Source organism: Ochlerotatus camptorhynchus, unplaced genomic scaffold, assembly GCF_037179485.1.
Source record: "Ochlerotatus camptorhynchus isolate MF236.1 unplaced genomic scaffold, CSIRO-AGI_Acam_v1.1 ptg000626l, whole genome shotgun sequence".
In the NCBI taxonomy this organism is placed as follows: domain Eukaryota; kingdom Metazoa; phylum Arthropoda; class Insecta; order Diptera; family Culicidae; genus Ochlerotatus; species Ochlerotatus camptorhynchus.
Window position 1 is genome coordinate 1,326,205 of NW_027041105.1, and position 25,664 is coordinate 1,351,868.

The 25,664-nt window shown below is 39.3% G+C and overlaps 2 protein-coding genes across 4 annotated transcripts; one reads left to right on the forward strand and one right to left on the reverse strand.

Annotated features, from left to right (window-relative positions):
• Nucleotides 1-6,528: 6,528 nt before the first annotated feature.
• On the forward strand, nt 6,529-9,075 carry LOC135714188 (zinc finger protein 91-like). The gene is made up of 5 exons (XM_065237493.1): nt 6,529-6,694; nt 6,768-7,091; nt 7,147-8,196; nt 8,271-8,467; nt 8,524-9,075. The coding sequence occupies exons 1-5, from the start codon at nt 6,572-6,574 to the stop codon at nt 9,053-9,055; spliced, it is 2,226 nt and encodes a 741-aa protein (XP_065093565.1). The 5' UTR covers nt 6,529-6,571; the 3' UTR covers nt 9,056-9,075.
• A 5,609-nt stretch (nt 9,076-14,684) lies between these two features.
• On the reverse strand, nt 14,685-16,443 carry Ykt6 (YKT6 v-SNARE). Of its 3 annotated transcripts, none has more exons than XM_065237517.1 (3): nt 16,290-16,443; nt 15,990-16,188; nt 14,685-15,935 (listed from the first exon to the last, which is right to left on the reverse strand). In XM_065237517.1, the coding sequence occupies exons 2-3, from the start codon at nt 16,112-16,114 to the stop codon at nt 15,461-15,463; spliced, it is 600 nt and encodes a 199-aa protein (XP_065093589.1). In that variant the 5' UTR covers nt 16,115-16,188; nt 16,290-16,443; the 3' UTR covers nt 14,685-15,460. The 3 variants fall into 3 exon arrangements, with proteins under 3 accessions (XP_065093589.1, XP_065093587.1, XP_065093586.1); XM_065237515.1 differs by having other exon boundaries at nt 16,251-16,443; XM_065237514.1 differs by having other exon boundaries at nt 15,990-16,443.
• Nucleotides 16,444-25,664: the final 9,221 nt, after the last annotated feature.

The window sequence follows — 25,664 nt, forward strand, 5'->3', positions numbered from 1 at the left end:
AAAAGAAAACCGCATACCATTTAAACAAAAAAGTCTCTTCTACCGTAGAACAACGTAAGTTTGAATAGCTAAAATCGAAATTAAACGACGGTCATCTCATATAGTATTTATTTAACTGGATATTCTTATTTCACCTTAACTAATTGTACATTTCACACCAACTGGACAACCCAACAAACAATTTTAGCTGCAGACTAGCTTATACAGGCAAAAATTAGCTGTATAAGCCAATTTTCGGCTGTATAAGCTAATCTGCAGCTAAAATTGTTAGTTGGGAAATGCGCGCGTTTCACTCATTAAAAAGTGTGATAATAGCGCTAATATTGCGAGTTTCCGTCTAATCGGCTCAGTGTCTTTGGTGCGTTTATTCCTTATGATGCAAACACTGAAGAGAAGACACCAAAACGATACGACGGAAACAAACATTTTTTGAATTTTTGGGGCAGTTGCAATCAGCAACATCAATATTATGAAGTTAAAACTTGTCAACTGGCTTTTAGTTGTTTGTTATTCATTCAGTGAAATATAGTATCAGTTAAACAAATGTTTTTAAGCATTACATCGAGCATTATATTTTTATATTTGTACATAAATTAGGCATCTCATTTGTGTGGTAGATAAGGTTTATGTGGAATAATATTTAATAATAATAAAATAAATAAAACAAAAGCTTGAGAGTTGCGTCAAGTAATGAAACACTCCATTTGAGTCGAGCTAAATTAGCGTGAAGCATGACAGATGTGAGGGAAAATTCTTACACAGCAAGCAGTGCTGGATAAATGAGGGAAAAAACGGATGGTATAAATATGAGCTATACCTATACTTGTTGAAGACTAACGGCGCCGGTGGTGTAGTGGTAAGTGTGATTACCTCTCACCCCAGCAGGCCTGGGTTCAATCCCAGTCGGCGCCGCCGGGATGTTCTGAGGCATAACATCTCTGATCACGCCATCCTTCGGATGGGAAGTAAAGCCGTTGGTCCCCGGTTCATGAGTTGATGGGTCGATAGGTAGGGTCCAGGTGTGGGAGCTGCCTTCCTGGCACGTCGATAGCATTGGTGCTCAGCACGGAAAACAAGATCGACGGAAAAAAACAAACCAAAGGAAAAAAAAATTGTTGAAGACATTCTTGTAACGAACTTTGGAAGCGACGGATATCAGCAGCAGCAGCAGCAGTAACAACAGCAGCAATTTTATTGTTTTATTGTTTTATTGTTGTTTTACATCAACAGGCTGGATGAAGCCCCAATGATGTTAACCTTATCAACTATGGTAAAACAGAAAAATACATTCAAGCATGGTCATAAGATAAAAAACATTAAAAAACATATATCTTATAATCAGTTAAGGCCCAAACGCAATGTGGGCGGAAGCGGAACGGAAACGGAAAGTTTGACAGTTGTCACTAATGACATCAAGATGCCTAACCGAAGTCGATTTGGATCTAACTAGTTATCAATCCGACAAGTAGGCTTACTCAGATCGGGCTTTTTCGCTGCCGTTGCCGTTCCGCTTCCGCCGTCATTGCGCTTGGGCCTTTACTCGTGCCGGCGAGAAACAGAAGAAAACTTTCGACGAAGCGTATCACGGGAGAGATGAAAGTCGAAAACAGATGCAACTTTGTTGAATGTTCTCTGCAGTCCGCAAATCGCACCGTATACTCCATAATTGGTGTGACGTAGAGGCAGTCTTAGCATAAGGTTATTACGAAGCGGTCGGGGTTGAACATTCAGGTCAATTTGCCTCAGGATAGCCTCGCAATCTGTCCTTCCTTGCATGATATCGGCCACGGTTAAGGCTCTTCTTGTGTCTCTTCTAGTCCGGAGAAGTTCTAGGTCGATAAGTTGACAACGACTTTCGTAACTGGGTAATCGAAACGGATCATTCCAAGGCAATCTACGCAACGCAAAACGAAGAAAACGACGTTGAACAGATTCAATTCTCTCGGCACCGTTGTTGTAGTTTGGGTTCCAAACCGCTGAACAATACTCAAGCGTCGATCGTACAAGCGAACAATAGAGAGATTTTAGACAGTAGATATCAGTGAAGTTTTTAGCTATCCTAAAAATGAACCCTGAAGTTCTTGACGCCTTATCAACAACATATGCAATGTATTGCTTGAATGAAAGCTGCGAATCCAAGATCACACCCAAGTCTTTCACCTGATTCACGCGTTCGATTGTCGAGCCAAGCAGGTCATAGCTAAATATTATCGGTTGTTTTTTTTTTCGTGAGAACGTAATAGCAGAGCATTTGGCTGGGTTCACTACCATTCTGTTTAACCTGCACCAACTAGCGAATACATTCAGTTGACGTTGAAGAAAATGACAGTCAGCAATGGAGCAGATTCGTAGGAAGATTTTGAGGTCATCTGCACTGCATATGATAACTGAGGAGCATCGATGACCAGATGCACGTCGTTGAAATACAGTATAACAATTAACGGTCCCATGTGGCTTCCCTGAGGTATACCTGATGTGGCGAAGACGGTAGCTGATCTGCAATCTCCTATGGCAACCTTTAGTTGCCGACCGGTAAGATATGATCAAAACCAACTCAGAAGATTACCGCATACGCCGAGTCTGCCGAGTTTAGCAATCGCAATAGCATGGTTCAACTTGTCGAATGCTGCTGATAGGTCTGAATAAATAACGTCCGTTAGAACCCGATCCCATATGCTTTCGGTTATATACGATGTGAGACACAGCAGATTGGTGGTTGTAGAGCGGCCAACAGTAAACCTATGTTGATCAGCACTCAAATACTGCTTGCAATGGGACAGCAACGCTTCCATAATCACTAGCTCCACGCAGAAAAAAATATTTTAAACGTAATAATATTTGACGTAAAATCAATAAGAAATTCATTTTGTTTTGGCTGCAAAAAGAAATCATAATTGTTTCAACAATCCAGTATTTTTGTTTCTAAAAACCCATGGATTGTTAAATCAAAAAGAAAATCTTTTAGAATTTACAAGAGCTTTCATGGTTTTGACGTAAGCTGTCAAATTTGGCAGCTGGGTTAACAACAAAAATATGTTTGTTTTTAAAAGAGATTTCTTGTTGATTCAATCTGACAATTCACGCAGTAGAAATAAAAATGTGTTTATTGATGTAAAAATAATATGGCAATTTTTTTTATGTTTCGTTTTCATTTTGAAACAAAATTGCAGAAATTGTAATTGAATTTCTGCCCCCGGTTCATGAGTTGATGGGTCGATATGTAGGGTCCAGATGTGGGAGCTGCCTTCCTGGCGTCGGGAGCATTGGTACTCAGTACGGAAAACAAGATCGACGGAAAAAAATAAAGGAAAAAAAACAGAAAAATTGATTATATTTATTACCTGCAGCTCGAATTGCAGCATACTTACTTAACTCAAGTCTCAAGATTTTCGAAAATCTTGCACTTATTTCCCGAAATTTACAATTAAAAACAATACTTACGTGGAACGCGTAAGTATTGTTATTGTTTACATTTTTGTTCGGGTGAAAACGAGGGAATGGTTGGTATTTATTTATTTTTGCTTTAATGGCCCAGAGAATGGACACAGCAAATAAATGCTAAATTAAAATTAACTATTGTTGGCTTAATAATAGAATATTGTTATTTTTACAATAGTTGCATTTGAAAAGTGGCTGATTAAAACAAAAAGAATCCTATTTTGAATTTATATGAATAAGTATTATTGAAACAACAAAAAGCAATATAATTTCAACTGGAATTGTTTGCTTAAATACAATTAAAGATTTTTTTGGTTCAATACAAACAATTTTCTGTCCGTGTCGAATAGCTTCGAAACGGCACTTAACGATGTAATTGCTCGATAGTTATCCACAGCTCGTTTCCTTCCTTTTTTGTGGACGGGAAACATGTGCGCAAATTTCCAGCAAGATGGAAATATGCCACCTGAGAGAGACATTCGAAACAGGCGAAGAAGCGGAATTAACAAGTTAGCAATATGGCTCTTCAAAAATACAGATGGAACTCCATCAGGTCCAGGATTGAAGGATGACTTGAGCAGATTCCCGGCCTTAGAAATCATTTCTGCATTAACATCAATTGCACCCAGCGTTTGGTCGTTTACTGGAACGTTCCTGGCAGCCAGGTTAATATGGTCGTCAGTTAGTATCTCATTAGTGAATACACTGGCAAACTTTTCGGAAAAAAGGTGGCATATATCCTGAACAGTGCCAGCAACTTCTCAGTTGAATTCCATAGACGATGGGAGCCCGGATTCCCTGCGTTGCTCGTTCACGCAGTAATGGAAGCGTAGCGGCCGTAGCAGGCGATTAACGGCTAGCTATTTGTTGAGACATACGACCGAGGCTGGAAACGGGTCACGACAATGGCGCAGTCGTTAGGATTGCTGTTTGTATTATAAAAAACAACACAGAAAAAATTCGGGTGATATTTACTTTCGTATAATATTTTAAGCTAAAGTCGGCATCAACAGCGAAACTGTCTACAAGCTTGTATGAATTACTGCTGGTTTAAGCAAAATCTCGCTTAAATTTACCCGAAATATGGTATTTTACGCTAAATCTAGCGTTAACAACGTGTGCGCTATGTATCGCAAAAATTTACATTAATTTTTCACGGTTATCTTTGCAATATATGTATTCTGGTTGTCTGGGTGATCCAGTCATATGACGCCCTATTATTCAAAAGAAAAAGCGGCAAGCGGAAAAGCCGGATTGAAAACTAGTTAGAACCAAATCGACTTCGGTTAGGCATCTTGATGTCATTTGTGCCAACTGTCAAACTTTCCGTTTCCGTTCCGCTTCCGCCCATATTGCGTTTGGGCTTTAAGAATTTCATAAGGCTCGACTTATGAACAACACATATGAATTTCATAAGTGTGACTTATGAAGGATTTTCGTCTAACATAAGGTAGCTCTTATACGCCTTTAGCCATTCCATTTACCCAAGCGCTGAAAGACGAGTGATCCAGACACAAGACCTGTAATCTCAACGTCCATGGAACCGAAACCATTCTGCTCCGTTTAATTATTTTTATGTCGACATTATTTTTCATGAGGCAAATCTATGGGATTCATATCGATTTCTTGTGGCTAATACTCATAAGTGATTCTTATGGAATTTTTACGTGCTTTTGGCACGGTGTTTAAGAAGGAATTATGTTTAATTCGAGGATTATTACCATAGAGGTAACTCTAAGACTAGTAGGTCCCGAAGAAAATCATTATTATTTTTGGCTCACTCAGTACCAGAACAACGGTCCCAAGCAGTCCCAAGCTATTTCACTCACCCCTGCATGTTCTGCATGAATCCACACACCCCTGATGTTATCTGTCAAACTTTCATAGCGAATCAAAACAAACATAGTGTAGTAATAGAATTTCAACTAGAATAGGGTACGTTAATCGTTTGCTTGGGACCAATAGGCTACTAAAGTGGTGAGCCAATTTAAAATCGTTGATTGTTGTTATTACTGCCACTTTTCGGGAAATCTATCACGTATTGTTTAGTAGAACCAACAATCAATACGAAACTAACGATTTTAAATTAGCTCACCACTTTAGTAGCCTATTGGTCCCAAGCAAACGATTAACGTACCCTATTCTAGTTGAAATTCTATTACTACACTATGTTTGTTTTGATTCGCTATGAAAGTTTGACAGATAACATCAGGGGTGTGTGGATTCATGCAGAACATGCAGGGGTGAATGAAATAGCTTGGGACTGCTTGGGACCGTTGTTCTGGTACTGAGTGAGCCAAAAATAATAATGATTTTCTTCGGAACCCAGTGGTCTTAGAGTTACCTCTATGGTAGAACCATGTAGAACTTACCTTTTTCCTCTCCGGAACAGTAAACTAGTACGTGAATTTAACTAGTTATGGTACGCAACTCCGATGTTAAAATTCGGAACGGGTAAAATCATAGAGGTAAGACCAGAAGGACCTGAAGAAGCGTGCTCAACTTTTTGGCTCAGCTCTGGTACTTTCTTTGGTCCCAAGCTAATCGATTCACCCCTCGAAACATAGGAAAATCCACTAACCCCTCACTTTATCTGTCAAACTTTCATAGCGAATCAAAACAAACATACTGTAGTACTAGAATTTTGACTAGAATGGGGTACGTAATCGAATTGCTTGGGACCAATAGGCTAGTCAAGTAGTGAGCCAATTTAATATCGTTAGTTTCGTATTGATTGTTGGTAAAATTTTGTTCTCGGCAGGAGACATAGCCGAAATAAAACTGGCACTCGTCGCGATTTTTCATCCAAAACGAAGTACAATCGCAATTTGCGCAATTTGGATACTTTCAAAGTAAAAGTAGCTGTTTTGATTATACTGCAAGATTAAGTTAAAAGAGCTCATCAATGAGAACAGAAATGTATCCAAAACAGCATAGTGTTGGATAAATACTTATTTTTAAGTACTTTCAATTTCGATTCTGAGTTGTTTCGCTTCTCCGTGTATACATGCAGCCACTGAGATCCTCTGAGATCCATGAACCTACAGGACATGGCAACACTGCCTAAAATGTCAGAATTTGTTTATATCCGAATGCATCGGATGCACTTTTAGGCAGTCAAAACAAAACAAAAATGACCGAAACGCTGGAAGACTGCTTGACTTGCCAGAGAAAAACTGAAAATTACCTTCGAATAACGGACGAAACCAGTGTAGAGGATGTCGAGGCTATCCTCAGAAGGCACTTTTGGTTCAAGGTTAGTATTGAATTTGAATTCTCGAAGTGATCATGTAATGAGAGCAGCACATTTCGTTTCTTCTATCAAAAAGGTCAACGAGTATGAACATCGGGTCCTTTGTACCAGCTGTTGGGAGAAGATTGAAGATTTCCACAAATTCTACTGTGAAGTTGAACAGCTTTGGGATCGGGAGCATTTGTTGGAAGCCGTCATCAAGACGGAACAACTGTTTGATGAAAACGAACATCAACAGCAACTGTTTGCGTGTGAATTGCTCAAAACAGAGGATGTTCCAATGAAACAGAGTTTTGAGATACAAAGTAATGAGGATTCGGATGATGACGTAAATTGTGAGAATCTTAATGATCAGGATGAAATAGAGGGTCGAATTAGTATGGATGGATTGGATGCTGAGGTATCTAGTCTTGATTATTTTCTGAAATTGGATGTTATATTAGTTTTTATTTTAGGTCAAGAACGAGTCAGGAACGTCTGACGATTCAGAAGAGAATTCAACTGTTCCCATAGCTGAGAGATGTAGATCTACTAGACGGAAATCTTCAACTAAGTTTAGTAGCGAACCGATTCGTAAAAAGCGACATGTTAACTCTCAGAGAAAGATGAATCTCGAACGGAATGAATTAATAGCAACATATGTCCAACTTAAATGTGATGCATGTGATCATAGATCAACAACATTTTCTCGATTATTGTTGCACTATAGAAAAATACATCACATACAGGGTTACGTTACATGTTGTGAACGTAGCTTTCAAAAGAAATCTAGTTTGTTTGAGCACGTGTGCAAACATGAATCCGGCAGTCACGATAAGGATGATTCGCCATTCCAGTGTGAATTGTGTGAACCAGTGAGAAGTTTTAAGGATGAAGAGGGTTTGCAATTGCACAAAGTGGTATGCCATACGATTGAGTCGGAGAAAAAGTACAAGTGTGATCAATGCGAGAAGGCTTTTGCTAGCGAGTGGCAACTCTCCGGTCACAAAAATTGGCATCAAAATGTAGAGAGTTTGAATATTTATTGTGATAAATGTAACAAATATTTTAATTCAGTCCGTACATTAAACACTCACATGCGAGCGCATCATTCAGAAACGATGGTAATCTTTTCAACGCCAGCCACAACGGTGGATTGTGAGACGAAGATTACCGCTGACTCAAACATTCCGGAGCCGATAATTACTAGTACAGAACATCCGCCAGCTACAACAATTCCAGAGTATTCTTCGCCAACGTCACGTGTTGTATCCGCGCCACCTAGGAAAACACTGAAAACCGCTGGAGAAATCGCCGAACAGGATGAAATCATACGACGGTTTTGTACTCTCATATGCGAAAAGTGTGAATTTGTTGGTAAAAGCTACTATCAACTGGAGAAACATTACAAAACCGAGCACGACATGCGCGGGTACGCTGTCTGCTGTGGGCGCAAGTTTTGCAAGAAGCGAAGGTTGTTCGAACACTGCCAGCGGCACATCAATCCGGATATGTTCCGTTGTGAGGTGAGTTGTGCTGGAATTCCAGTCATTTCTTACGGTTGATGATAACATAACTATTATATTTTTAATTTCGAAAGCTTTGCAACAAGTCTTTCACCGAGAGCGACGGATTGGAGAAACATAACAAATGGGTGCACACGCCGGACTCGGAAAAGCCCTTCAAATGTGAGATATGCGATGCTGCCTTCTACAAGGACTATTTGCTACGAAACCATATGAAGTATCACATTTCTATGGAGCAGAAAATCTTCAACTGCAAAGATTGTGATAAATCGTCAGTATCTAGGCCTAGGTAGCGTATTTTTAGTAATGTTAAGATTCCTTCTTCAGATTTGGTACTGCCGTCCTCCTGCGGGCTCACCAGCAAAACATACACGGAGCCGCTTCTAGTTGGGTATGTGACATATGTGCCAAAGGGTTCGTCCATAAATCACTTCTGGAGAACCATCGTCTTTCGCACTCGGAAGAAGGAGCAGCAAGTTTGAAGAAGCAGTGCGAACACTGTAAGAAGTGGCTCAAGAATAAGGATACGTACATGAATCATCTAAAGCGATGTCTAGCCGGTGGTCCGGTTACGTGCGATATTTGTGGAAAAGAAGCGGTAAACGAGCTAGCCTTAGCCAGCCATAAGCGGTTCAACCACGAGGAACGGCCGTCATTTGCTTGCAGTTACTGTGGTAAACAATTTAAGCGTATTTTGCGGTTGAAGGAGCACGAGGCGAACCACCGCGGGGAGGTCCTGTATTCGTGCCCATACTGTCCACGAACGTGTAATTCGAGTTCGAACATGTACACCCACAAAAAGGTGGCCCATCCTGAGCTTTGGGCGGCTAAAGTCGCGGACCGGTTTTATAAGCGATAAATTGTGGTCTATGTTTAAATGAAACTTAAAATCAGCAAAAAAGAGACAAGATTTTAATTAGCTGAAACTGTCCGAAATATCGAACATGAATTAATGAAGAGTTTCTTTTTTTTATTGATAAATTTTCTAGATGAATATTTTAAAAGGTTCTATCTGCATTGATCGAATCTCTTCATAGACTTCCTCTTAAGTCAATCACTCATATTCCCGTTTAAGCCAAGGCAAGTGAGTTGAATTCTACTCACCCCCGATCTGATAGTCGGCGTTCAATTGACTTGACATCGAATAGAGCAAGTCCGGCATCGACCAGATTTTGGACGTTAATTTCGCAGTTCAAGTGAGTTGATTCCGCTAGGAAATTGCACGCAATGTGTTATCAAAAGGGAAAATTGATCAAGAAATTACTGGATTCTGAATCTGCAGATAGTTTCAATGTCTTTTAAGGAGAATATAACATTTTTTACAGCATCTATTGTTCACTTGTTCGATTTGACGCTTGAGTATTGTTCAGCGCACAGTACAACAACGCTGCCGAGAGAATCGAATCTGTTCAACGTCGCCTTCTTCGTTTTGCGCAACGTAGATTGCCTTGTAATGCACCGTTTCGATTACCCAGTTACGAAAGCCAATGTCAACTTATCGACCTAGAACCTCTCCGGACTAGAACGGACACAAGCAGAGACCTAACCGTCGCCGATATCTGCAGGGAAGGACAGATTGCGAAGCTATCTTGAGGCAAATTGACCTGAATGTTCAACCCCGACCGCTTCGTAACAACCTCATGCTAAGGTTACATCTAAGTCGCACATATTATGGATCATACGGTGCGATTTGCTGGTTGCAGAGATTGTTCAACAGAGTTGCATCTGTCTTCTACTTTCATCTCACCCGTGATGCGCTTCGTCGAAAGTTTTCTTCCGTTTTTCGACGGCAGGAGTAACTGACTATATGTAAGATGAATGTTTTTTTTATGTTATGACCATGCTCGAATGTACGTTTTTTACTATAGTTGATAACATTAACATCATTGGAGCTTCATCCAGCCTGTTGATGTAAAACAACAATACACAATCACTAATGCTACGCCAGCTCCAATAATGATTAAAAAAAACAGCTTATGTTTGAAAGAAGGGAAAATTTCTATTAAAATAATAAGCAACAATAAAGGGGCCTCCCTTAGCTCAGTCGGTAAAGGCGCAGCTACAAAGCAAGACCATGCTGGAGGTGGCTGGGTTCAATTCCCGGTCCGGTCTAGGAATTTTTCGGGTTGGAAAATTTCTCGACTTCCCTGGGCATAGAAGTATGATTGGACTTGCCACACAATTATACCAATGCAAAAATGGTACAGGCATCGAAAGCTCTCAATTAATAACTGTTGAAGTGCATCTAGAACACTAAGTTGGGAGCACGCAATAAGCTAATATGCGATATGCAATAAGGTTGAAATGCGACTTGCCTATTCTACCCATAATCGCATATCAGTCCCATCTTTGCTTGATTTCCTATCCATATGGGACTGATATGCGATTATGGGCAGTATTGGTCCCAAGCAAATCGATTAACGTGCCCCATTCTAGTCGAAATTCTAGTACTACACAATGTTTGTTTTGATTCGCTTTGAAACTTTGACAGATAAAATGAGGGGTTCGTGGATTTTCCTATGTTTCGGTTAACTTTGCATCGGTTAACTTTGGACCGAAGATAGTACCAGAGCTGAGCCAAAAATTTGAATTCGATTCTTCGGGACCTTCTGGGCTTAGTGTTACCTCTAAGTTAGTACCGTTGTGTTGTACTCCTTTAATCTAGTACCTCAAAAAGTACAATTTGTGGTACTAGCTTAAAGCAGTAAAACGGTAGTACAACCATAGAGGTAACTCTAAGACCACTGGGTCCCGAAGAAAATCATTATTATTTTTGGCTCACTCAATACCAGAGCAACGGTCCCAAGCAGTCCCAAGCTGTTTCACTCACCCCTGCATGTTCTGCATGAATCCACACACCCCTGATGTTATCTGTCAAACTTTCATAGCGAATCAAAACAAACATAGTGTAGTAATAGAATTTCAACTAGAATAGGGTACGTTAATCGTTTGCTTGGGACCAATAGGCTACTAAAGTGGTGAGCCAATTTAAAATCGTTAGTTTCGTATTGATTGTTGGTACAACCATAGAGGTAACTCTAAGACCACTGGGTCCCGAAGAAAATCATTATTATTTTTGGCTCACTCAGTACCAGAACAACGGTCCCAAGCAGTCCTAAGCTATTTCACTCACCCCTGCATGTTCTGCATGAATCCACACACCCCTGATGTTATCTGTCAAACTTTCATAGCGAATCAAAACAAACATAGTGTAGTAATAGAATTTCAACTAGAATAAGGTACGTTAATCGTTTGCTTGGGACCAATAGGCTACTAAAGTGGTGAGTCAATTTAAAATCGTTAGTTTCGTATTGATTGTTGGTACAACCATGTACAACAGTGAACTTTGTATGTCTGTACAAGGTATAAAGCGGTTTTCATTTACTTGTGTGCAATTCGTATGGAATTTTCCACTCGCTTTCTACCCAAAAGTAAGTTAGTTGTACCCAAAAGTAGGTAAATATGATTATACTCAACGTTGGATTCCCACACTGAACTACCCCTGTTGGGTGGTTTTGCTTCTCCGTTTTTGACAACATTAGCAGAAGAAAAGGAGACAAACTAGTCAATAGTAGGTAAAAGTATGGCCACAGACAAACAGACATAACAGTCGCAAGTTGTTCATCGAACAAGCATTTAACGGTCAATTTAATAGTAACTTAGTTGGTAGCACCGCCACCTGTGGCGCGCATAGTAAATTCCCTTGCGTTTGACGTTTACACACTACCGCCATCTGTTCAGCGTACTACCCACCACACTGTGTTCAACAGATGGCGGTAATGTTTTAGCGACGATGTTTTACATTGAGAAATATTCAATGTGTTATGTCTGTTTGTCTGTGGTATGGCCGTTAGGTACTTTTTTCTTACCGTGTACTCGTACTCTAAGTCGATATTTCCACAAGTCGATGCCTCCTTTGGTCGATGTTCTATGTAGGGGAAAGTGGGGCAATGTGGCCACCCGCTTAAAAATCAACTTATTGAACTTTTTTTTAATAAACTACTTCAACTATATTTGATTTATGTCGAACAAAATACTTTTCTCTAGAGCAAATATTCGAAAAATGTTAAACTAGCTCAAAATGTCAAAATTGTTATAAGATTTCTGAATCAGAAAATAAGGTCTATCAATAGTTTCTTTCTTATTACTTATCATTGATATCCCTTCAGCACCTTTATAAATGGTCATTGGTTTCTTCTTTTCTTTTCCTTTATTCCTCTGTTCCGCAATCTAGTGCCAATCACCGACGGACATCGATTGCCATCCATTGACGGCAATCGAATGTGCAGGAAGGCAGCTTCCACACCTGCGTAGGATATCGCACCCATTCACAACACACATGGGCCGGGACCAACGGCTTTACTTCCCTTCCGAAGGAAGACGTGACCAGAGATTTTTATGCCTCAGAAAAATCCCACCGACCTCGGCTGGGATTGAACCCAGACCCATTGGGGTGTTAGAAAGCAGTCACGCTTACCACTACACCACCGGCGCCGGCTCATTGGTTTCTTATATGACGCGATATTTTAATTAATTTAATTTTTAATAAACATTAAAGATTTTCTTAACCTAAGTCTCACAAGGCGACCAACTTTTTTTCTATTCTGTGATTTATGATCGTTGTCTTCTTCAAAACTTCATCTTCTTGATCTAAAGAAAAGAAAAACGTCACTCGATCAAGCCAAATTCAAAGGGAGTACCTGTGTGATGTCGCATTCCAAAAGTGTTGAACTAAAATAAAATTGCAGCCATTAGACTCAATAATTTAGAAAAAACAATTCATAGTTAAAATCATAATTCAATACTACACAATTATTTAATTTTGGTTTGTAGTTAAATTCCAACAAACTTTTGGTCCGCTACATCACAACTGGCATCACTAATGTGCATCTTTCAAAATGTAGAGATGCAGACAAGCCCTGGGACCTGGTTGCAGTTAAGCAATCCTCAAATCGTAAATCATACCGGTTTTATTGAGTTCATAGGGCGAGTTGTTCTATATGTTGCCTTTCATGCGAGAAATTAAATTTCAGAAATTGATAGTCCTATTGCGTGTTTTTGTTAGTTTTGATTATTGATTTTGATTTTGAGAGACAGAAGGGGGTCTTATAAAGGCCAGATCTCAAGTCTCAAGGCCACATTCCAGAACGTGAGTGGAATATGGTTATCACGTCAAACTATAATGTCTAAAATGAATCACATGCCCCAACCAAACCCTAGAACGGCTCCCATACACTCTCCATGCAGAATCGGGAGTCCCCCCTTTTCCCATATCATTGCATGCAAAATAATAACCCAATGCAGGTCAATTAAATATGCCTTATTGAATTGAGTGAGAGTGTTAACAGTATAATGTAGTAATCTAAAAAAATTAAAATTTACCTGTTAATAATGATAGCAAAAGTTCATACCATAACATGTCTAACTTACTATCCACATTTGTTGACTAATACCTTAATATAATTTATAATTTTACGACGATAAGTTGCTCAAAATAGCAACCTGTCATTCCGAACCAGAATCCGCCAATGTCTTTTGTGGTTGAACCAAAAACCAAAACTAGAACCCTGACAACCCAAAACCTGGAAACCAAAACTACAACCCTGAAAAACGTATCGATATTTTCGAAGGCGAACATTCTGCAACCTATTCTTGCTACTGATTCTGTCCAATTGTTAGGTATCCAAAATATAGTCATTCGTAAATTTATTATTGAATATATGGATGAATGATCTATTATTGAATAACTATTATTTACGATAATTATACTGCCGTTATACGCATAAGAGTCCCACGGTGCATAAGGATTGCATAGAACATGGGACAGTTATGCGTATAAAGGCAGTATATGAAAGTAATAAAATATAAACTACAAACAAAACGTGACTACTAAAATCTCAAAAAGATATTCTCCCAAATGTATTTCACGCAACCAGGCCTGCTTCCACTCATTCACCACAAAAGATGATCCCCGGAATCCTGAAACCATCAGATGCTATACCTGTAAGTACATGTTATAGCGAATTCGTTTATTATCGGGGTTGGAACCAGTTCCAACCCAGTGCGAACCCGAACTTTTTGTCAGTGCGAACCTCAACCTGAGCTGGGTTTTAAAAACAAACGATCAAACTGGCGTTTGTCAGAAAACAAGCAGACCCAATCTTGATACCCGATCCAGGTTGGAACTGAATAATAAACGAATTCGCTATTAGACACAAGAAGAGACCAAAAGGCAAGTGTCCGACATACAAACCCTCGCTTGTATATAGTCACAATGAACGATTCTACGAAACACGAGCGCTCACTCTGAGTGAACGCTAGTTATTTGGATCAGGGTTCAGACTTTTCTCTAAACAATTGGCAATTATTGAACATTTGTCTTTTACTTTTTTTAGCTTTAAATTAGGGATTTGATTAGACATGCATATGAGCAAGAAAGATGTTTAATACTAGAAAGTGATAAGTAAAGAAGCAACAAGAACACCATCCATGGCGAGAGGCTATTTTATTTACTTCCGACCTGCAAGGCTCCATAATGCCAGTAATGCCGTAGTAGAATGCTCAATATGTGAACAGCAACTTTTTCAAAACATCATTAATAGCTTTATCGTTATTATTTGTTTAGGTATATGTATGTATATGTTCGTTCCTCCACTTATCCCACTTGTTACGACCAGCAGTATGTAATCACATAACGCACAAGCTTTTTGTTATAGTTTCCAATAAATGACGGAATAGTGATAATTTCACGTCAGTGTTTGTAGCAGTATTCACGTATATACTACTACAATGATGTTAACCCATTATGCTTTATTTATGCATGTTTGATTTCGCGTATCTTTTAAAAATATAACAAATTAGATAACCTAAAAGAAAAACGTTGAACCTAGAAAAAACGGTCTACTTCTCTTCTTATTTGAAACATTTGAACTAAAGCCAATTATCCATGACAATATTTCATGGTGATGTTCAAATGACAAAAAATGGAGTATTGGGAAACATTGACAAACAATATAATATTTTTCGCAGTTCAACTCAAGAAACATAACATAATCTTGCGTCGTATTCGGTAAAACTAATAGTAAAATGTTGTTGTTTAATTAAGATTTGTCTAGCACAAATAATACAGTTCAATCTTGAGAATGCTTTCCACTGCCAAATAATTCCAGAATTCCAACAACCTAACCAAAAGAGATATTTTCTTTGTGTTCAATATTTTGGTGGGTTGAAATTTTCTTGACTGCATGATTGCCTTCAAGCGAACTTAGCCAAAGTTGCAACAAGAATTGGTCTTCTTAGCCGTCTTGTAAAACGCTTTGCTCTGTATCGAAAGCGATTCGGATTTGTACACCAGGTCGTCCAACTTTTCCCCGCGCTCCAGCACAGCTTCTATCGTATTTCGAAGGATAATCTTCGTTTCATCCAGATCTTCCTGCATTTTTGTGAGAGCATCGGCTTCCCGTGGATCCTGGTACTTACTGAGCGTTGCGGGCAGTGTAGTAAAATCAATTGAAGATTCACTTCCAGAAGGCCACTGATCTTTAACCACCTTGGCGTTGAAATCGTCCAGAATTTTGGTCAACAGGGTATGAGCCACCCGATGGGGATATTCGTGGTCTGAGATTAGCACAGCGCCCAGGTTGTCCGCTCGGACATATACGTGGCACATATAAACGTCCTGCTTTACGGATTGACGTGTAGCCGCTTGGGTACGCTCGACGAGGGTTTTGCTTGCAAAACTGAAATAAGTAACATAATATGGGATACCCTTCAAGGGAACCAATGTTTATTACCTGATAAATTCCTGTACCGAACCTCTTTGAAAAAATGAGAAACTCTGCAGGTCGTATGCCGACTTCAGTAATCGAGCCTCATTGGGGGCCTTGTAGAACACACTGATGGCGTATAGCTTCACCATTATTTAACACGTTTTCCTCCAGATCACCTTAAGGATTTTATCAATGACTAATCAATGCTATTATGCGATTGCGCCTGGAAAATAAACAGCTAAGATTTACAATCTCCCACGCATATCATTTATTGCTTCGTGTAACATTTAGTTGCAGCTAACAAAAACACTTCCAAGCTCGCACCTTGGTTCATAGATAACAACTTTGTCCTAACCAATGCGGGGTCACCGCTCTGTGGGAAATAGCTCAACAAAATAACGTTATCAACTGAGAAGTTTAATTGTTCCGCTTGGATAAAATGGGATTAGAGCGTAAATAATCTAATTTTTTTTTAAGAAATCTGTCTGTAATTTCATCAACTCACACACCTCAGTCAATTATTATTGAATTTTGACAGCACACAAAAAAAGAACGTCAAATGACATAAACGTGCCACACTGAACGAAAACAACCGCCATTATGATTATTATTTATTCGCTGCTATTTTTGCGGTGTTTGGCGAATACCCTTAATGGGTAAAAAATACCCATTTATACTAAAAATATTCCACCTCCACTAATAGGTAAAGTATGCTCTACTCTAGAGAGGGTCTAGTATAATAGCAACAATCAATACGAAACTAACGATTTTAAATTGGCTCACCACTTTAGTAGCCTATTGGTCCCAAGCAAACGATTAACGTACCCTATTCTAGTTGAAATTCTATTACTACACTATGTTTGTTTTGATTCGCTATGAAAGTTTGACAGATAACATCAGGGGTGTGTGGATTCATGCAGAACATGCAGGGGTGAGTGAAATAGCTTGGGACTGCTTGGGACCGTTGTTCTGGTACTGAGTGAGCCAAAAATAATAATGATTTTCTTCGGGACCCAGTGGTCTTAGAGTTACCTCTATGATAATAGTGTTGATAATAGTCTACAGGCTTTACTACACACTTAATCGCATTGTTGCAGATGCAACGTAAAATATCGCAATTCATTATGCATTTTCAAGTTCCCACGATAGGTCACCGCCCTCGTACGGGAAATAAGCGAAAGCAAGAAATTTGTCTAAGAGAGGTGCAAGAAGCACAAAGTCAAGACCAAACCTACCCTAACTCACGCCTCGTAAACGAGAAGTAAACATGCCACACCGCCAGATCTGGCTGACGCATATAGAATCAGTACGCATTTACTTTCCACTTTCTTCGCTCCACGGTGAACCATATGCAGCCCTGCAATGCGTGCAGCGCTGCGGTGTATTAGACGCTCGATGCCAAGGCAGTCCGCGTGCTATGTGAATGGAATGGTAATGAATCGGTCGCATGGAGCTCGGTGCGCCCGGCAATGCGAGCCTGGCGCAAAGGTAATAAAATCTGGTTCCCTAAAAAGATGCGTAACAACGCCAAGATAAACGAATTATCGTAATAGAACCAGTCTTGGGAAGGATAGTTGAAGCATTAATAGAAAGCAATGAAATCGTCCCAAGGGACAATCTTGCGTTCGGCATCCTTCCAAAAACACAAAGGGCAATAAAACCGAGCTAGCGACGGTTCCACCGCAGAGAGCAAAATCAATGGAAAAATGCACTTAGGCCTAGATAGGCAGCGATGCATGCGTACGCATCCAAGCTATAGGCTAGATCTGGGGAGCGGGCCAATGTAAACAGGAAGCCTGGTGCGGATTGATTTAAAGTAATTTACATGCACCAGCGAGGCGCGAGAACTTGGGTCATAAAAGTTAAAAATGAAAACGTTCCCCTACTAGGATGCGTGACCAAGGGAAATCTAGAATTAGGAAGAAAGTGCGTCTAGAACCCCTGTGCGGGAAGATAGACGCACATGCGTACGTGGGCACCGACGCCCAAAACTTAGGTCTAAGGGACGCTATAAAAGCGTTTTGATACAACCAAAATATATTCAGTTTTCACTATCCTATCCAAGTGTACGGACTTGTCGCCAGGTCCACCCTTACTCCTACATATCACCTCAATAACACTCTTCGCCTCCAGCCTATCAAACTCTCTCGCGGTAATCCGTTTCCAATAAGAGTTTCCTCGGAATCGACGCTACTGCCCCCATCTGAGCTGGGCAAGTACCGGCCGAGCACCTTTATTGGTCGGAACCCGTTTCAGAGTTTGGGCACTCCCCGACTAGGCTGATCAGGTTTACCGCTGGTGTATCTGTTGGAATCGCGCTACTGCCCCCATCTGAGCTGGGCAGCTACCGTCCAACCATATCCCAACCGTAGAGCACTCAGCCAAGTCCTAAGGAATCCTGTTCGAAAGTAGGCGAATCTCGCTTCAAGTGGTATCGGTTCCTGCTGTTGGAACGACGAGCTCGAAGCCAGTCGAAACCTACCAATTCGATTAGGATCCTCCGTGAGGCATTCGAACCCCTTCCTCCGGTCTGGTCTGTGAATAACCGCACGCCGAAAGTTCGCCGCGTGATCCTTCGCGGATTGCGAGTTCCTCTCGAAAAATAATAATAAAGGACGAAGCCCCTTCGGCTTCGTCTGATGAACGTGACACGCGCGTCGCGAACACGCATACTAGAGTTATTTTTTTTAGCGGACAAAAAAAAAAAGTTTTTTGGTATGCAAAATACGGTTCGAACGAAAATAAGAATATGGGTGGTACTCAGCAAAACTAAAGAGACTGTATTCAAGCTGAACATTGCATTAGGTCCTAAGTAACATTGACAGATTCTCTTCGTCGACTTTTTCTTTGTATCCCCACGACCATTTTAAGACATTCCCAGGTATTTTCAGCACACAAATCGATAAAATAAGCTTTTATCTAGAAGCTAATACAACAAACACAACAAGGAAAGGTTGTGGGCTCGAGTTATTACCGAAAGAGAAAGTCGACGAAGAAAATCGATCAATGCTAAGGAGAGCTAACTGGTTTTTCTAACAAGAACGAGAAAATCAGTATAAAAAAGTTAATTTTCATTCCGGTTTTGCGAAAAAAAAAATTGCTTTCGGTCAAGAACCCTTCTCAAGCTGGAATTGATGACCCGTTCACTGGTCGAAGAGGTGTCCAACGTGCGGTAAAATTTTACACATTTATGAGTAATTACTAGTACAATAATGAATAAAATTTATGCATTTATGAGTAACAGATACTCATAAAAGGTCGAGTAAAAGGTGTAAAAAATACACACATTTTAGGTATAGTCCCGTTTTAGCCGAATATGCATACTTTATAGTAAAAATTGAGTCCTTTATAGTCATTTTTGAGTATTTTGCGGTTTCCGTGTGAACTGTTTGCCGGAGTTTGTGAGAGCTACACCGAGGGAGCGGACAGTGAAAAAAAAATTAGAGCAAGCTAGAGTTACTCTAAGAAACTCTCTTAAGGGCCACCCACATTAGATCCGTTTGCGTTGCGTTGACGTAAATTTGACAGTTAGACAATAGATTTAGCTTTCACTTTGCCGCAACGCGTCCGATCCGGATCTAATGTGCGTGGGCCTTTACTCTGAGATATATTCCATCAAGTGAAAAAGTCTAGATAGAGCTGGAATTAGGGCGCAACAGCTTTAGTAAACAATGACTTCTATCGATGATTTCTAGGAATTCAAGGCACTCCCACGCGAGCTCCCACGCAGACCAACTTAACCATCGGATAGCGAAAATCTTTCTTTTTACAAATGCTGTTAGGCCCGAATTCCAGCTCTATCTAGAAGTGAAGTTTTCAATTGTTTCAAACAGTATGGTGTAATGGCAGGAGTGGAGCACTTTGTAAAGCAGTTTTGGTGTGATTTTATCCCAGCGATTTCCAAAAACTGAACTAACACATTACTATTTCTTAATTAAAGTAAAAAAATGGATACTTTTTTCGAGGACCTAGAAGAACTGTTCGAATTAAGTATAGTCGCATTTTAAATATAGTGACTTTCTTCTTCTTCTTTCCTTTATTTAACGTTGGTCTCTGTTCCGCAATCTAGAGCCAATCACCGACGGACATCGATTGCCATCCATTGAAGGCAATCGAATGTGAAGGAAGGCAGCTTCCACACCTGCGTAGGATATCGCACCCGAGATCGCACCTATTCAAACACTAATGGGCCGGGACCAACGGTTTTACCAACAATCAATACGAAACTAACGATTTTAAATTGGCTCACCACTTTAGTAGCCTATTGGCACAAACGAAGTGACAGACGACTAACTGGCGAAGAAATCCATTGAAATAATGTGGTTCACTGTAATAGAATTTTCTTGGAAGCTTGTGCCATCATCCACCAGATGGGTTAGTTTTTTTGTTTTGATTTGAACAAAGTTGATTTTGTGTACAATGATTCTTTGACAGTGTGCAAAGAGTGCGTATCATTTTGTCATTTTTTTATGCATTTCAGTTTTGAGTAGAGTGAAAGAGATAGAACCAAAACATTCTAATACATTTGGTGAAAATGCTAGTACAATCCAGTAGTAGTGTTGCCATGTGGTACAATCCAGTACATAATAGTGGTGTTGCCATGTGGTACACTGAAAAATTGAAATAGCAGGTTAGTCACCAAAGTTTTCGAGCCGCTCCGTCTGTCACTTCGTTTGTGCTATTGGTCCCAAGCAAACGATTAACGTACCCTATTCTAGTTGAAATTCTATTACTACACTATGTTTGTTTTGATTCGCTATGAAAGTTTGACAGATAACATCAGGGGTGTGTGGATTCATGCAGAACATGCAGGGGTGAGTGAAATAGCTTGGGACTGCTTGGGACCGTTGTTCTGGTACTGAGTGAGCCAAAAATAATAATGATTTCCTTCGGGACCCAGTGGTCTTAGAGTTACCAACAATCAATACGAAACTAACGATTTTAAATTGGCTCACCACTTTAGTAGCCTATTGGTCCCAAGCAAACGATTAACGTACCCTATTCTAGTTGAAATTCTATTACTACACTATGTTTGTTTTGATTCGCTATGAAAGTTTGACAGATAACATCAGGGGTGTGTGGATTCATGCAGAACATGCAGGGGTGAGTGAAATAGCTTGGGACTGCTTGGGACCGTTGTTCTGGTACTGAGTGAGCCAAAAATAATAATGATTTTCTTCAGGACCTACTAGTCTTAGAGTTACCTCTATGGAGTTACCTCTATGGTTTTACTTCCCTTTCGAAGGAAGACGTGTTGCTCTGTGTGATGGCAAACAGTGTAGTTCAATTTGTTGTGCAGTGAAAAAATTATTTTTAATTACGTGTGAAATTGTGTTGTGTGCCGCGATTGATCAATTGCAACGCGTGGACGCGTGCCCAATTGTATTTGATAACAGGATAAGTAGGAGAACAGGTTACAAAAGTAGCCGTTCTCGTAAAATTTTGCTTATTCTTCGATCCCCCCGGCTCACTGAAAGGAAGCAATTGCTTTCCTATAGTAGCTGCGGCGGTGAAATCGATATTTAATTGTCTCTTCTGTACCCTGTGTATTGTTGCATGCAGCGTCTGTTGACTGTGTTTAGGTAGAAATGGAATGTCCAAAATGCGAGTCGGGGGTAATGGCAAGCGATCTGCCGTTAACCTGTAGTGGTAAGTGTTCTCGTGTGTTCCACATGAGATGCACTACACTTACTAGGAGTACGGCAAAGGTTGTCATGGAGAATGTTAATCTCCTATACAAGTGTGACGATTGTCTGTCTAGTTGTGACGAGCCGAGTGATTCGATCTCGCATGTTAGAAATATTGAGGAAGAAGTGAAAAGAATATCTTCTATTTCGGCCTCAATCACAAACATGCGAGATCAGATTGCTGCTCAAATTGATAACGCGTTGAAGACCGGTATGGAAGCTATCCGTTTAAATGTAAATGGTACCCTGAAGGAAGCCGTTGGCGGACTTGAAATATTATTAAATGAAAAATTGGAAAATATGACTAGTTCATTTTCGAGAATTATTGCGGACAAAAATTTAGTTGCAATGAATAATAGCAGTGGATCTGGGCCGATTCCCTCTGAAGCGGGTCAAATCCCCGATGGTAATAGTAATAGTCATGACGAAGAGAATTCTACTAATGATAAAGTTAAATGTAGTTTCGCTGATGCTTTGAAAAACGGACAAGGGGACAGTAAAAGTAAGGATATCAGTAAAAATAAAGTTGAAAATGATAAAAGTAAGTTTGAAAGTAAAAAACTGAACAACCGTAAGGCTCGCCCGGTCATTGTGATTAAACCTAAAGAGTCCAAACAAGACTGCGAGGAAACTCGCAAGTTTTTGAAAACAAACCTGGATCCAAAAACACACAAAATCAGTAACTTTAGAAACGGGAAAGATGGCTCCATTATTGTTGAGTGTGCAACAGGATACAATGTAAATGAGGTGAAAAAGGGCATTGAAAGCAATTTGGGTGAAAACTACAACGCTGTTGTTCCCACATCGGTGCCAATGTTAAAAGTGGTGGCCATGAGCGATCAGTATTCCTCCGATGTCTTCATTGACTTCTTAAAAAGTCAAAATGAAGACATCGCAATTAATGATGTAAAAGTAGTTAACATGTTTGAAAATCCACGCTTCACTTACAACAAGTTTAGTGTTGTGATTGAAGTCGATATCGAGACGTATAAATGTTTGTTATGTGCGAAAAAAGTAAATGTAGGGTTTGATCGGTGCTCGATAGTTCCCGCGATTAATGTTTTGCGATGCTTCAGATGTGGAGAATTTGGGCACAAAAACACGGATTGCAAAAATTGCGAACGATGCTCTAGATGCAGCAAACAACATAGCACCTCTAAGTGTACGTCAACTGTATTGAAATGCGTTAATTGTTTAAAAACTAATAAGGAGCGTAAATTAAATCTGGACGTCAACCACGCAGCATTTAGTTCTAATTGTTTTGTGTATAAAAAACTATATGATCAGAAAAAAAGCAGCTTATATTTCAATAAATAGCAACCAAGTTCCAGTAGTAATGTGAGTAAATTAGAGATTTTATATTTGAATATTGCGGGGTTATCTACAAACTACGTAACATTACGTCAGATTGTAGAAGAAAATCGTCCACTTTTGGTTTTGTTAGCAGAAACACATATTGTAGAAATTGAATCTTTTGATCAGTATAGCATTCCGGGATATAAAGCTGCTGCTTGTTTGTCACATTCGAGGCACACTGGCGGTGTTGCTATTTATGTCAAAGAATCAGTTCAATTCAATATTCGCCAAAACGAAGTTATTGATGGCAATTGGTTCTTAGGCATTACAGTTGAACGTGGCATGAAGATGGGTAATTATGGTGTTTTGTATCATTCTCCCAGTTCAAGTAATCAGCGTTTTATTGAAATTTTAGAGAACTGGTTCGAGACATTTTTAGATTCTAGTAAATTAAATATACTTGCGGGTGATTTTAACATTAATTGGCATGATACTAGCAATTCGAACCATCTGAAGCAATTAGCTGATTTCTTTAATTTAAAACAATTAGTAAGTGAATGTACGCGTATTTCCCGGCACAGTAGAACTTTGATTGACCATGTTTATTCTAATTTTGATTCTGTCAGTTCAGTTACTCAAGCTGATTTGAAAATAACCGATCATGAAACTTTAGTAATTAATGTTTTAGACAGTGTTAACGATAACGATAATTTTGTAAAATTGAAGTGCTGGAGAAAATATTCGAAGCAAGCTGTTTCGAATCTTGTTGAGAGAAGCGTGGATTTTCCATTAGTTACCGGAACTTTAGATGAAGATGCAGCTGTTCTTACTAACGTTTTGAAAACTTGTACCAATAAATTAGTTGAACAAAAGTTTGTTTCTTTGAAAAACTCGAACAGCTGGTACAATTTGGATCTTTTGCGTCTTAAACGTAAGATGGACAAATGGTACTAAAAGTTTTGTAGATCTAATAGTGATAATCATTGGAATAGGTACACGGTCGTGCGTAATAAATATTCACAATCGATTAAGAAAACTCGATGTGAATATATTCAGAGGAAAATTGATCAGCATCAAAACAACAGCAAAGAGTTATGGAAAATTTTGAAATCTTTGATGAAGCCTAGTAATTGTAAATCGCGGACCATAACTTTTGATGGCATATTAGAACAGTCAGAACAAGTAATTGCTTCTAAGTTTAATGACTATTTCGTCGAGAGCGTTTCACTGATCAATCAATCTATTGAACTGATCAATGAACCGGACGAAATAAAACAGCCGATTAATAGTAATTGTAGATTTAATGGTTTTCACCCAATTACATTAGATGAACTTAAAAATATTTGCTTTTCATTAGGAAAAACGGCTGGAGTAGATAATGTTAATGCTAGAGTTATTCAAGATTGCTTTCATGTCATTCGACACACTCTGCGGGACCTTATTAATCAATCATTGCAATCTGGGCACGTGCCGCATATTTGGAAAGAATCTTTAGTTGTTCCTATACAAAAAGTTGCTGGGACGATTAAAGCCGAAGAGTTTCGTCCCATCAACATGTTGCACACATTAGAGAAAATTTTAGAACTTGTTGTAAAAGGCCAGCTGTTAGAATATTTAAATAGTAACTGTTTGTTGATACCGGAACAATCGGGATACCGGGAAGGCCATTCTTGTGAAACCGCGTTAAACTTAGTGTTAGCTAAATGGAAAGAAAATTTGGAGCATAAAGATACGATTGTTGCTGTGTTTTTGGATCTAAAACGCGCTTTTGAGACAATTTCTAGGCCCTTATTGTTAAGAACAATCAAGCGCTTTGGAATTTCGGGTTCTGCATACAAATGGTTTGAAAGCTATTTATCTGACAGAACACAAAGGACTGTTTTTAATGATTTTGTATCTTGTCCCGTTGACAATTACCTTGGAGTGCCTCAGGGAAGTGTATTAGGGCCCCTTTTATTTATTATGTATATTAATGACTTGCGACGAGTTTTACGGTTTTGTGATATTAATCTTTTTGCTGACGATACTGTGTTATTCATTGCAGCTAAAGATTTAGAAGAAGCCGTTTCACGCTTGAATGAAGATTTGCGTTCTCTAAGTAGATGGTTGAAGTATAAACAATTGAAATTGAATATAAGTAAAACTAAATTCATGGTAATTTCGCGGAATCGTGTAGATGATGATGTCTCTGTTGTTATTGATGATGAGACACTTGATCGCGTTCAGGAAATTAAATATCTTGGCGTGATTTGATGACAAACTCAAGTTCAATTCTCATATTGAAAATGTCATCAAGAAAATTGCCAAGAAGTATGGAATCCTATGTCGCTTGAAAAACGATTTAACTATTGGTAGTAAAATACAGATATACAAATCAATCATCTCCCCTCATCTAGACTTTTGCCCTTCCATTTTATTTTTGGCCAATGAAACACAAATATCGAGATTACAGCGTTTGCAGAATAAAGTAATGCGTTTGATTTTAAGATGTAATAGATTCACTTCCTCAACTTTTATGCTGGACGCTTTGCAATGGCTGTCAGTGAAGCAAAGAATTGTGTTTTTGACTATGGTGTTCATTTTTAAAGTAGTTAACGGTTTGCTGCCTCGATATTTGTGTGATCGGATTGAAAGAGGAAGTGATTTTCATAGATATAACACTAGAAACGCGGATGAAGTAAGAACAGCACATCTTTTGAATAATGCTTCACAAAAT

Coding starts and splice junctions, on each gene's coding strand:
- LOC135714188 (XM_065237493.1), top strand. CDS start 6,572: ATGACCGAAACGCTGGAAGACTGCTTGACTTGCCAGAGAAAAACTGAA. Junction 7,092..7,146: donor TGGATGGATTGGATGCTGAG/GTATCTAGTCTT, acceptor TTTTTATTTTAG/GTCAAGAACGAGTCAGGAAC. Junction 8,468..8,523: donor TGCAAAGATTGTGATAAATC/GTCAGTATCTAG, acceptor TTCCTTCTTCAG/ATTTGGTACTGCCGTCCTCC.
- Ykt6 (XM_065237517.1), bottom strand. CDS start 16,114: ATGGTGAAGCTATACGCCATCAGTGTGTTCTACAAGGCCCCCAATGAG. Junction 15,936..15,989: donor TCGGTACAGGAATTTATCAG/GTAATAAACATT, acceptor TACTTATTTCAG/TTTTGCAAGCAAAACCCTCG.